Source organism: Chaetodon auriga, chromosome 20 (genome assembly GCF_051107435.1).
Source record: "Chaetodon auriga isolate fChaAug3 chromosome 20, fChaAug3.hap1, whole genome shotgun sequence".
Taxonomy (NCBI): domain Eukaryota; kingdom Metazoa; phylum Chordata; class Actinopteri; order Chaetodontiformes; family Chaetodontidae; genus Chaetodon; species Chaetodon auriga.
Window position 1 is genome coordinate 8,895,844 of NC_135093.1, and position 14,380 is coordinate 8,910,223.

The 14,380-nt window shown below is 40.4% G+C and overlaps 1 protein-coding gene across 1 annotated transcript; it reads right to left on the minus strand.

Moving 5' to 3' along the window:
• Window positions 1-11,745: 11,745 nt before the first annotated feature.
• LOC143338589 (large ribosomal subunit protein eL19-like) lies at window positions 11,746-13,960 on the minus strand. The gene is made up of 6 exons (XM_076759062.1): window positions 13,914-13,960; window positions 12,945-13,051; window positions 12,722-12,844; window positions 12,358-12,478; window positions 12,136-12,246; window positions 11,746-11,929 (listed from the first exon to the last, which is right to left on the minus strand). Exons 1-6 carry the CDS (start codon window positions 13,916-13,918, stop codon window positions 11,803-11,805), a joined length of 594 nt encoding a protein of 197 aa, XP_076615177.1. The 5' UTR covers window positions 13,919-13,960; the 3' UTR covers window positions 11,746-11,802.
• Window positions 13,961-14,380: the final 420 nt, after the last annotated feature.

Below are 14,380 nucleotides of genomic sequence, written 5' to 3' on the forward strand. Positions count from 1 at the left end.
TAGCTGTGGCTTAAATGTGGTGGAGTAAATAGTTATGTGCGTCCATCTGAAATGTAGTTGGAAGGAGAATAAAGTAGCATAAAATGGAAATACTTAGGCAGAGTACATATTTTAAGTACAGTACTTGAGTAAATGTACTCAGTGACTTTCCACCACTGTGTAAAACTGCTAAGATCACCCTGACGTGGGCACATACTGGGAGACTGGAGGCTCACAGGGTTCTGTCCAGTCAATCAGACAGTGACCCTGACATTAATTAGCAATGCTGTCAACCACACTTCTTCATGACCTGATGTGATAAACGACAGGAAGGCTGGGTGACATATTTCACTGTTTAATCAGTTTGTTGAAGACATGAACCCAAACAGTGACCTCACAGTGAAGGCCATTTTTTTTAGGGATGTTATTACTCGCAGAGCAACTGCAAAGAAGAGTCTACAAGCATGCTAGCACCTCTGGGAGGCTGTACTTGCTTTCTCGTTTGAGCTAAATGCTCATAATGAGAATGCTATGCTAATGTTTAGCAGGTATAATGTTTACCATGTTCACCATGTTAGTTTAGCATGCAAAGATCTGCTAATTAGCACAAAACACAAAGCTGAGGCTGATGAGAATGTCATTAGTTTTGCAGGAATTTGTGCATAAACCAAAGTATTGGACACAATTTTGACCTGATGGTGGTACTAGATGAAAATTTGGAGGGTTGCCAAAGTTACTACAAGGTGGAAATGGATGTCTGTGCCAAATTTATGGCAGTCCATCCAATAGTTGTTGAGATATTTCAGTCTGGTTGGACTGACATACAGACTATGTTTTAGCATTGAGCATTTAGCATCACAACAGAAAAAAATGTTAAATATTCCTTTTTTTATCCACCCATTTTTGCCTACTATGCACTAAAAAGCATTAAATTAAAGCCAAAAGTCTGCACTTTAACCTCATTTGATGTGTAATTTCACACCTAAATTCATTAGTTATCGAATCCAAATAGAAAACGTCTCCCTTCATGGCCGCAGGATTACACTGAGATCCTTCATTTGAGTTGACAGTGCAGAGCCTGAGAGGACTTCTTGTTCTTAATGACCATAAATAATATGATTAACTCCCAATAAAATTAACTGGCAATGGAGGAGCTGCTGGCAGGCCATAGACTAAGCTGGCATAGAGAGCGTTGTGTGTGTATGTGTGTGTGTGTGTATGTGTGTGTCCCTGCTGTGGTGTGAGGAACATTTCTCAAATCATGACCCAGTTCTGTTATCAAATTGGATCAAATGTGATTCTCGTCTCTGTAGAGAGAGAGACAGAAATGTGTGCAACTGGCAGAACATCAAGCTACTCGTACATATTATAAAATTGCTGACTTCGGAGCTCAAGATGGCACAGTGCTCTCCACTCACTGTACCACTGAGCTCTCCCTTTCATGACAATGAGCAGAGGAAGTTGAAATCCTTCTCTGAAATTTTCTGCAGCTCAAACAGCAGTGATAAGCAGAGAATGTAAGGCCGAGTAACCGTCTCTCCCTTGGAAATCATTTTCACTCTTCTTTCACGCTACATCCATCAACATCACGACAAGACACCGGAGTGTTTAGTTAGGGGCAACAAATCCCGACCGAGAGTATCAAAGAGACTGGTCCTGAGCGTATCACGCCTGCTCCAGAAAATGAAGTAAAATGGCTCATTAAAAGTGTGATTTGTTACACAATCGTCCCCTGTCCTATAGTGTTCACACTCACCTCTTTGCATCTTTTAGAACTGAGCAGCAGCTGCTGGACAGACTCACAGCAGGGGTGATGATCGCAGCACAAGGGCGTTAACAGGCAGCAGGAATATAGCAAAAAATGCAAATTCTGGAAGATAATCTGCGCTCAAAATAGCACACTTGATTATATAGGCAGGCAGAGGGAGAGGAAAGCACCGTCAGTGGAAAATAAAGCTTCCTGGTGCTTGGCAGACAATAAGAAAAAACACCTTATAGACCCCTGCATCAAACACCCGCAAATAAAAATAATCTCCAATCCCTCGCTACCTCTTACCGTCTGTTTTATTCAGTCTCCATGAGAGGATATTGCACACAATCTACACAAGGTTTGCTTCAGTTTTGTTCCATACTGCTTCCCTCTGACAGTCACGTGGAACAGATTTATTATGTGAATGCATACAGAGTTGATATCTATGCTCTGACCGTCTGACTCCCCGCATGCATACACCAAGCTCAGTGCAGCAGAGATTGGGGAGTGACGATAATTAATTTTTCCACCCACATAACGTAGGGCCTGTGGGTGGAGTCTTGGGTTGGAGATTGGGTTTATGAACTGCTATATAAGCAGCAGCGTTTGCAAATTATTGGTGCATCAGCAGTGTACCAAAGCAAGAGTGGGCAGAGCACTGACACCTTAAAATGACCTTATAGCAAAGTGTACACTGAATATGTGGTGAAACTGGTGTGTCGTTGCTCCATTTGTTGCATCTCAGGGCCTTTGAAACACAAACAGTCATCTGATAATCATATATCAAATAGTTTAGAGCCTCTTTCATTTAAAACTGCATTTATTGATTTTTTGGCCACTTGAGGGCAGCAAAAACAAGCTGTCAATGCAACACTGACATAGTATCACCTTTAAAATTGATGTAATTTACATTTGTTTGGAGTTGTGTTTGTGTCCAACTGATGAATCTAAGCTCAATCATTTTGACTCTGGTTTCGGTCTCCAACAGCTCCTGAAGGATGTCTCCACCATTTTCACCAGGAAGTCACAGACCTTAGTAGTTTTTCTGCCATTCAGCGTTTCCATAAACTGGTTTGGAGCAAATAAAGTAAACTATGGAAAGTGGAGTTTTGCCAGAAGGTGGCAGTATAAGCTAAGTTATGCATGGCTCTAATAAAAATAATAGAAGAAGAAGAATGTTGAAAACCAGAAACAACAGGTGACATCTTAGCCACCTGAGAGACAAATGGAGAGAGGTCTGAAGGAATTTGCTTCGTTTGGGCTGCAGTTGTAATTGTTCTTTCTTGTCAGCTGGTATCAGCCATGTTTCATGCTTTCCGGAGACGAAGATTATGAAGATGAAGAGCGTTACAGGAATATAAATGGGAAGACAACAACAGTGGAAACAGCGTCTTCTTCTTCATCCCGTGAGTTCACTATGTCAGAGCTTTGGCAAAGGTATTTCCATCTCCCCATTTAGCATATTAACACTTTTTTGAAAAACTGGCAAAAACCACCTTAAAGGAAGATACAAACTATTTATGAAATTGAGGATATTTGCATACAATATGTCCTGCGCATAAAAACACCAAGTTGCCTATTAAAGCAAAACAATGAGCTTAAAGACACAGCTGAAACACTCTGTGTAGTTTAGTTATATGTTTAGTGATAATGCTCTGTTGGTTGGTCATTTTCACATGGTCATTTGATTGATTGTTAATAATAACATATAGCAGCTTCAAATGAGTTTAGCTCAGGTTTAGTCTGAGCTGAACCATGATTATCGTTGTAATGATGTCTGTTAGATGAGTGTAATGAGTTTTTAAATGATTCAACCAACTCACATTTGCAAGTCAATATAATCCCCATCTCTCAACTACCAACGCCTCATGCTGCAGCTTCAGCCTTATGGATGGATTTAAAAAAAAAAAAAAAAAGAAACTGAGGTGTCTTTTCCTCCTCCTCGTCTTATGTTGTCACCATCCTCAGCTTCCAGTCGTGTTTACATTCTTCCAGACCCCCGGCCAACTGGACCATTAAAAATGAAGATGGTACACGGAGATGGCATGTTTAATGCATGGTCTCATCTCCTGCCGCTGAGGCTACCTCCGCTCACTCAGGATGCTGCTCCTGCAAACACACTCTTAGTGACAGGAATAAGCGCCACATGGCCGAGTCCAGAGGTGAAAGATTCGCTTCGAGTCTGAATAGTGAAAAGTCGGCACACATCCTCCGAGTTGATCTTAGAGGTTGAACAGGACGGAGAAAATAAGCCCCCGGGGTTGACACATGAAAGCTGTCTTTGAAGCACGCTACACTGGGAATGATAGATATGAGGAATAGCATATGCTTCTTCTCTTCCATAGAATCAGTATTTTAGGGGAGGCCCTGGGTGATTTATACTGTTTATTCTCATACACAATGAAAAGAGATCAAGAGAGTTTTATTTATGAGGATGGATGGGTTAGCCTCAAACCATTGTCATCTGAACAGTTTTCAAAATCATCTCTCCGTCATGAAAAGCGTTGCCTTCTCACAGGTAAAACTTCTATGAAAAAAGGTGTCATTGTAGAATACGCTGGATAGAGATAGAGAGTAGAGCTCTGCAGGGTAAAACTGGAAGGTATTTCTTTATTTTTCTCACTTTTCAGACCAAAGTTCAGCTCAAATTATGGTAATAGGGTGAAATACTGCTTGTAAAATTGTAGGTAAATTAGAAACAGATATTTTACACTTTTAAACAGATCGTTTGGACAGATTTATAACATGATGTCATGTAACTTTGGAAATGTGTGTGTGTGTTGTTGCCAAATTTGCTCTTTAGCCAACATAATGGGCTGGCTCCTGCACTATCTTTGGCATTACTGTAATTAATAGAGAAATCAGAGGATATTTGGGACGTTTTTAAAGCCTGTATTGCAAGAGAAATCATTCATTTACTAAAAGACCCTTCAAATCATTGATGGAATTGCTGCTTTGTCATCTTTGAGGTTGTTTGCTATGATTGATGTTATTTTGGTTTGATTGCTCCTGAGCAATCATAACAACAAGCACCTCCTTTCCTCGCAAACACATAAGCTAACAGCATTTATCCCACAAATCAGAGCATCCAGTCAATGGGCCTTGAACTGACCCTTTCCAGCTCCTCGAGTAGACCACAGTCAGTCATATGAATCGTGAAATTTAAAGTTAGATCTTCAGCATATGATGAAAAAAATAAGAAATTATGGTAATGAAAGTGTCTCTTATAATGTGTAAGTTGCTTAAATTGACCCTAATGAAAGTAGCTACCATCAAATTTCTATATTTTAAGTCAAAGTGCCAATATATTGGTTGTAATGTAACAGTCGCTGTACTTTATCCTAATAAACTGAGGTGACTCTGTGCCAGATGGTTGTTCCATCCGTTATCACAGATGTTCCTCTGAATTAAGCCCATGGCACCTCATGAACACACTAAGTTCCAGTCTTGCAGATCCACCCCACCTCCACACCTGCTCACGGCGCCTTCACCCCACAACTCCACCCTGCAACTTGATTAAACTCCGCAACACTTCGCCCAACACACCCTTCCATCAGTAATGACCACTCGCACATAAATTTCTCCTCTTCATCTTTAACCTTTTGTCATTATGTGGCTTTGATGCTGCTGCTGGCCTCTTGACTCTGCCGCAATGGGAAAATCAAGGAAGGTCAAGCGGCACAATTATGGAACAAGGTTATGAGGACGTGGCTCTTAAATGGAGAGGAGAGTGTTTTTAATGTGTTTAAGTTTCCCAGCTTGCTTTTATCCATTGCTGTGACGAAGAAGGTTAAAAAGGTTAGTTTGCTTTCGTGTTCATGCCTGTTAATGACTGCAGGAGTGGTGATTTATCTCTGCACTAAGCTAAGAGTTTCTATCTTCCTAATTATCGGGTAAACACTGTTTTTGTCACGTAAGTGTCCTGGTTTCCTGGTTACTTGCTGCTTTGTTGTTACACATTTACTCCATCTGGCACACAATGGTGCACCACTCTCTGAGGATGTTATGTTGTTGTAGATATCTCACATAATCATGATTGTTATGTACATGCCCTACAAAAGCAGAGAGTAGGCTGTTCTATAGAAAGGGTGAAGTCAACAGGAAAGGGTTTGTAGTTTTAAGGTTAGCTGTAATATCTTGACTTTATCCAATTTTAAACATTTTAAAACAAAAAAAACAGACCTTGAGAGACCTAAAATGTATGGACAACCTCAAGAATTGTTCAGTTAGCTTTCTCTTTTGTTTGAATTAATGAATTCATAACTCAATCTACAATTTCATTTACATATATCAATCCATTAATACACGTGATTAAAAGCTGTCTTAACCACATCATATCACATGAATGCCCCAAGGTCAAGAGCTGTTAGTTTTATCTCAAGCTAACATTAGCTGTGGCTATATTTCACCAGCTAGCTTTAACTTCACGTAGCCTTGCTTTAGCTCTGTTTTAGCTGGACTGGCTTCACTGGTTTTACTTTCATTTTTTCTACTTTCATTTTGGGCCTTGCAGGGCAATAACTTACACAGAAGATCAACTGAATAAATAGAAGTTCTTTCTGCAGCATCCTGGCCTCAGCCACACTGCTGTGTGCTTCCTCTCAGGCATGTATCTTGGGACAGTGTGTTGCCACAGGTCCCCTTAATGTCTCACCTCCCCAGCCTCAGCCCTCCCTGCCTGTAAATGGTTTCCAAATCCAACATGCTTTAAAATCTTGAAAGCAAACTTCAAAATCCATTAAGTCGCTAAGAAAAGGATTTGAAATCCACAGGACAGGTTTTCTTTGCACTCTCTCTCCCCATACTAAGGTGCATTTGTGGATCTGAAGATATTAATTTTTCAAGTACTCCGCCTCAGCTCTTTTCTCTGCCTTTATATATATAATTATATATATATGCAGACGCACATTACAGCAGTCTATTGTTTTCCTTACGATAGGCTCAGTTCAGTCAAGCTCTCCATTTAGTCATGTTCCCACAAAGGGCCCTCTAAAATATCCTGTCCTGCTATGACGAGCATAGGCAAAACTAATCTATTCAATTTGAAGTGTGTCACAGACTTTGGGGTTTATGCCTTCAAGGCGCGGGGATTAGAGGATAATTGGAGCTGTTCTGTTTTGCTAAAGATGCTTTGCTTGCTATCAGCTGAAGTAACTTTTTCCTCTCACCGCCCAAGTCAACAACTCTGCTATGACAAATAGAAAGCTGAAAAAGACAGAATATTCAGCATACTGAAGAATCAGCAAGACAGGGAGAGAGTTGGTAATAAGTCCTGCCTTGCTTGGTATGTTTTTACAAAGGAAAGTGCAAGCTTTTAAGAAAGAGGATAGAGGGAGAAAGAAAAATGGAGTAACAAGAGTGAGCAGAAAGATGAAGACAGTGTGAAATACTGCAGGACAAATTTCTCTTCCCTTAGTTGTGATATTGAAACTGCATGAAGTGGAACTACAAAATACCCAAACAACTGACAGTACATGACTATATTTAGAGCTCAAAGGACACATGCATCTCCAGCCTGGGATTTTTTTGATCTTGCTATCTGTTCCAAACATCCTCTGCACAACAAAGTTCTTGTAATTGCATCTCTATTATTCATTTAATGTGATTAAAATGTGGTGGCTCACTTTGGTGACTCGGCATGTTCTCATCAAAATTGTTTTTTTTCCATCGATTGAGCACAAGAAACTACTGTTGTCATCTATATGGCCCTCTGAGGTTGGTTTGCTTGCTTGATTTTTCTCCTTTAACGAGGGAATCCATCTGGCCTTTGAACTCAAGAACTGACACAGTTTAGGCAAAAATTAGTGTCTAAATGCAAAGAAAAAACAGTCACGTATGGTATTCATATTTTTATTGTCAGTATTATATGTTTTTGAAGTTGGCCTTTTCTCAGTAAGCGTTTTCTAACAAGGTGAAGAAATCCAACCCACTCAAAGAACCTAATCTAATGATCTTTAAATTGTGATGAATTGCACTATTACAGCAATCCTGGTTGATGATGTACACTGTGAACTTCAGCTGGGCTATTTGTCAACTCTCGCCCTCATCCCGAGCTCTCCTCCGAGGTTTGTTTCTCTTTTCATCTTTGTTGTGTTCATGCTTTAAATTGCATCTGGAACACCGACACGCTGAATATATTAATCAAATTTCACACACTTCTTGCAAAAAAAAGTGACAAAATGAATCATCATCTCATCGTGCAGCAGAACAGATTTATTCAGCATTTGAATCCATTATTGATGAATGAGCACGGCTGACTCATTATTAAATGAAGCATTTCGTTTACTCTGGCTCTGCCTATACCTGTTATTGATCGATTTCGCTTGGTTTGCTGTTTAGCTGCTGCTCTTGCTGTAAGCTGTGGCAGTACTTTCCAAATCATAACAGACAACTTTATTTGTACCACTTTAACAGTCTTTTAGGAGTGAAATTCAATTGTTGAGTGAGACCCCTTAGCAGAGACAGAGGGTGGAGGGCTGTTCAGCAAAGCCAAGAGGAATAAATATACCCTGAAAACTAGCAGAGTGCTTTAAAGAATGACAATGAAAACACTGGCACCTTAAATTGCAGTTCAGTCTGCACCATGTGATGTATCCTGGCCTCTAATTGGACACCTGAGCAGCCAGTGACCACATATCATTGTACACCGAGACTGCAGCAGGAAAAGCGATGCAATAAACAAACATGTTTTTAGAGGCCTGCTCATCTTTGCAGTAGAAAAGAAAATCTTTAATGTGTGAGAGTTGTTCAGTTAATTAGAACCTTTTTTTCCTGCAAACCATACATTAGATCAGAGCAACTCCAGCACATGCAGTGTGCCAGAGGTCAGTGTATCGCAGAGGTTTTTCAGAATTGAAAGGAATACATAAATATGTAAATGTTCTGTCAATCAAATGTGGTAGAAGCTACTAGTGATCTGTGTGTTGGCTTGTAACCATGTAACCCTTGATCGGAGCAATTATGTAATCAGTGATTTCAGAATGAAATCATTCATTGTAGAACTGCTTGCTGAATGGTCTTATTTTCAGTCTGAATGGTACTAGAGAACATTAAAGCCACGACTGTGATCCAGGAGATGAGAGTGTTCAACCTGCCCTTTTCAGGAGCAGCAGCTGACTGATATATATCAGTATGAAGCAGTGCAGAGGCACATGACCTGGTTTTAAGTAGACGGAGCTGAGGCGTCTATCAGGACATAAGATCTGACAGCGCTGTCTGTCTGATAGATCTGTGATCTGTGTCACCGAGTGCTATTAATGCCTCCTCCAGTCCCTTGAAAGAGACAAATGTGAGAGAGAGAATTGAACCACCTGACTCCTTCCCATGCTTTCTGGTGGTGTTAGATCTCTCCTTAAATACACCAAGCCAATGAGGTAATGGAGGTGATAATAAAAACAAGCGGTTGTGTTGTAGATAAGACGGACTGACAGAGTGAGATGAGGTTAATGATGTCATGATGTCTCTTTATAGGCAGGTGAGCGTGTTGTCAGGTGAGAATTACAGATAGATCCCAGGCACGTTCCTCTTGATGTTTATCAATCCATCCTGTGAAGCCAAGAGGGTCTCCTGGTACCTATTAACATTTTGCACATATTAGAGTCAAAGGTAATCAAAAGAAAGGAGAAGGCAAACACACAATGCACACAACGCACAACGGGCTCATCACACTGCGAAGTGCAGGGTAATTCTGTTAGATGCTAGATAACTGTTTTTATATCTAAAAATAATCTCCCTTTAATTACTTTCATATCTTTGTCTCAATTGTTATTAAAGGTCCCCTGAACTTTTGAGTGTGCTCCATTTGTTTTGCCTGGGTTGAAGGCCAACTGTAATAAAGAGCGCTGCTCCATTTCATCTCATATTCCTTCCCTTATCTAATCCCATTAAGGCTCACGCTTCAGGAAGTAGGAGTGCCTCCTGGTAATGAAGAAATACATTAACTGAGCTACAAAATGGCCTTGATGCACAAAGCCTGTTTTCTCCTTCAGCAAACCTTATGACATCTCCCTGTAGGTCTCACATTTATTTAAATGGATGGTTTGTTATATATGAATGTATGTTTCACATCCATACATTTGAATAACATTTTAGGAAGCATGTGTTAAGCTACAGTGTAGCAAAATTGAATCAGGATGTCAAGGTAAGCAGATGCATTATGCTGCGTAAGCCTTCATTCCAGCTCCTCAAGGCCTTTGAAACCCAGATTTTTAAATATGAGGGTTGTTCACTGCCAGCCTCTAAGTCTTGGGTGTGCTATTGTTTATGCATGATGGGACGTGATCCACAAACAGAAGCTACTACAACCCAGATTTACAACACCAAAACATCTGCCAGCGAACAGGAAGTTAACTCTCCAGGGCAAGTTGAGGGAGAAAAACAAGGAGGTTCGACACTTTCTTTCTCGGCCCAAAAGTCGAAAATAGATTGTGTCTTTTTAGATTCCCGACAAAAGTACGTCACTTAACTTCAAGTCATTAAAACACCAGCAACATTCACATATGATCTCAATTACTGAATATAATCTGCTTTCAATCAACCTGAGGAGAATCCCCCAAATACTCTTTCATGTATCAGATTCACACAGCAGCCTGTCTGTCCTGGTTAGCGGCGGCTGCATCTGCAAACACTTCAGTCACACCTTCTCCAGGGAGCATAACAGAAGGAATCCTTCAAGGCCTGAGCAAGAAGTGAAAACGACTGGATGACTGGAGCGTCAGCGGCTCAGCTTTCATGTGGCTGACAGCGGTTGTAAGCTGGAGCATGGCCGATGTCCGCATGAAGGTGTGATACAGTGCCTTTGTGATTTGCCTTCAGGAAAATTGATGCAGGGAAAATTATTTATGGAGAAACCTTATTTATTAATAGCTAAGTCACTTATTAATATAACTTGGACGGTTAATCAGAGTTGTTTGGGTTCGTCTGACAATCAGCAAAGTCAGTCGTCTACACTGAAAAGTCAAAGTTTGTCGTCTTCTTCACCTTTCAGGTTTTGCCTCAATGTCAACTGCAATTAACTCAAGCTGAGTTCAGAGTGACTGATTACCAGATGATTGCTCACTAAAAACTGATAAGTCATGGGTGAAAATGCATTAGACACACACATAAAGGCCAACAAGCACACAACCAAAGACCTAGAGTGGCTGTTGGGGTATGTGGAGGAAACATTTTGGACAGTTCCTGTGTGGGGATAAGACATCATCCTCAGAGAGTGATGCGTGCATGCTGCAGCACTTTATGTTCAACCAGCTGTATATAAACAACCAAAAGCAGGTAGAGTATAAATAAACTGTGTTCTCTAAACTTTAGAACTCCTTACCTCAGCAAGGGAGAAACCATTATATATATGGATGATTTTGAAAGTGCCTTATAAAAAATGTATTTCCATGCAGAGTGGAAAGACTGTTGCCATTAATTCCAAGTAATAACGCACATACTTAATATAGAGCAAAATAAACACCAGCTAAGGCTTTTCTGGGGCTGGGCAGTAGTTCATTAGCAGAGTCAAACAGTTTGTGAATGTAATGATACAAATGGTAAATCTGTCCTTAGGTGATATTGTTGCATAGTATCCTTTGTTGCATTTTTTAATACTGCTTGTGTTGTTATTGAACATGTGATTGAATACTGCTGATGAAACTTGCTGATGAAGTGGCAAAACAGCTTTTTAGATCAATTATTAAACATGTAAATATCTGTGTTTTAACCAGCTGAATGACTGAAATGAATGGACAGGTGCTCTGGTAGAATTTGATAGTGGTGCTGTGCTGCCATCTGTTGGACTGTTGACAACACTAACCCTAAATAAGGCAGCATAGATGGTGTTTTCTTAGCCATATGAACAAGATTAACCTACTAATCTTTCTCTGAAATAGAACATGTAGCTGCTTTGGGGTGAGATCACTGCATTACAAAACAGGACTGAACCCAACAGTTCTCCTGTATTGTAGCTTGAGCAATTTTTAACACTAAGACAACAGCTGACATCAGGCAAACAATAATAATCACCCAGCAATCAGTCTCTTTTATCCAAATTTATTAACAAGAATTTAGGAAGAAAAACTTTCAATTTAGATTCACTTTTTTGCAGTTTCCTCCTCCTTTGACAAGTTCTTCATGATCTCTTCTTTCTTGGCCAGGAGACGCTCCTCTCTGCGTTTGCGGGCCTCCTTTGTCTTTGAGCGGCGAGCCTCAGCCTGGTCACTGTGTGGGATGAAGGGAGGTAGGGACATAATAACATGAATTTGACAGAACACAGTGAACTAATACAAATATTTCATTACGCATAGATTCTTTTAGAAGATAAATCTTAATATGGGTTATTCAGCTGTGGCAGGAAAACATTATCTGAATAAATTAATAAAATCTCAGATTTTAAAAAAAAGACTGCAATGAAAAAAAAAACTTACGCAAGAAGCTTCTTGCGAGCTTTATCTGCCTTCAGTTTGTGGATGTGCTCCATCAGGATGCGTTTGTTCTTGAAGACGTTACCCTTGGCCTTCAGATAGAGACTGTGGTACCTGCAGGCAAACAGAATATGTCTGATGAGCATCTGAAAGCCTCTTTCTGAAAATGGAAATAAAACTGTGCTGGCTTATTCACCAGCACTGAGCGCTGAAATTCACACTTACATGTGCCTGTCAATTTTCTTGGACTCCCTGTAGCGACGAAGAAGACGACGCAGGATTCTCATGCGCCGCATCCATGACAACTTCTCTGGCATACGAGCGTTGGCTGTACCCTTTCTCTTACCTGGGCAGGAGGAAATGGCAAATTAAATTACTTGTAGAGCCTGTTATTCAAGTAACAAATTCATGCAGGGCTGCAACTATCAATTATTTTCGTTGCCAATTAATCAGTTGATTATTTTCTCAATTCATTGATTAATGTTTGGCTAGATAACGCAAACAAATTAATCAACTATCGAAATAGTTGCCAAATAATTCAATAGCTGAAAACTAATAAATTAATCATTACTTGTAATCATTCACCCACCATAACCCATGTGACGTCCCTTGCGGCGTGCCAACGTGTTCTTGCGGCAGCGAGCACGGGAATGAACCGTCACAGGTTTCCTGATGATCAGTCCATCCTTCACCAGTTTTCGGATCTGCTGGCCTGCGGTATAAACACAGTGCAATAAGGATGCTGGCCTATGAGGCCCAGAACACACAAATCTACAGACAGAAAACTCTGGGATGAAAAGCAAACGACTCACGTGAGTTTGCATTGGCAATCTCATTGGTTTCATTTGGGTCCAGCCACACCTTCTTCTTGCCACAGCGCAAGACGCTGGACGCCAAGCGCTTCTGGAGCCTGAGCATGCTGGATAAACATCGGGAACATATTAGTTTTGCAGGATGTGAGATACATACAGTACTAGGGGGACTAACAAGTCTCCAGGAACTTAAACACTGATAAAAGGGAGGGGGCTCTCCGCATTGATGTCAGAACCGGTGCAACCAAACCTGATTTTTAATCACCTCTTTTCCTCCAAGTTGTAGTCTGGGAACTTTGGCCATTCACATGAACGACCTGTCAGGCTCGTTGGTTTAATAAACGGGTGCACTAACTTGTCGACTGTCAATTAGTTGTTCCTCAGGTTGGATAACAGACGGCAGATGACTGAATCACACGCGTTCAATATTTTACTTATGAGAATAGATGACAGTCCTCTGGAGCTGCCGACGGGTTTGATTAAAAAATTCAACGCAACCAGACGGAAAATGAAAGAAAAAACATGCTAAATAAAACTACCTGACAGAAAGCAAGATTAGCCTTTTAGCCAACTGGAGTGTGTGGCTACACCTGTACGGTACCGAGGTGCAGGAAAATAGAACCTCTCCAAAACTAGTTAAGATTTTTTTGTGTGTTTTATTTAACTGAGTTCACTGATCAGCTTGTCCCACTAGCACTGACAAACATGCTAAAACTCTGCATAGTGGCCAGCTGATTTACTGCTTCAGACCTGCGGTGTTGGTATCATGTTGTGACATGTCCTAGCTAACTTAGCTACGTTAGCTCACCAACACAGGCCCTAACGCTACGTACATTCAGGCAGAAATAGGCGTTTTTACTCTAAGAAGAACAGAGACCCAGTATTCTGTCTTGTCTTTAATAACAAAACCAACAGTCCTTTATATATTTTGCTTAGAAAGAAAACACATAATTAAACGTCAAACCTTACCTCATGGCTGCCGCTAGCTTGAAAGAAACGGAGGAAATAGAACGCTTGAGTCCCTACCATTATATCTGACATCATGGGTGACTCTACTGTGGCAGTATCAGAAATTATTATCATATAATTAATAATTATTGCGTACTGACAGTAAATACTCAAATGGCGTTTAAAATGGCGATATTTTCTGTTTTATCTATGGTTTAATGTGCCTTTATCGTCATACTGTGTGTATTGATGTATTCCCCCCATCATAGCACAGTGGTATGCTCCAATAAAATATATTGTAAATATCCGACCACTGGAGGGCGCACTACATCCATGTTTAAAGAACTGTAATTTTAAAAACATGCTGTGTCAGTTTTATCTGCTGTATGAGACTAGCTTGTCGGTAGTTGATTGATGCACATGTAAATATGTCATATAAGGGAAAATAGAATTGAATGCCACAGTTCTAAGTTAAAACATGATTCCAG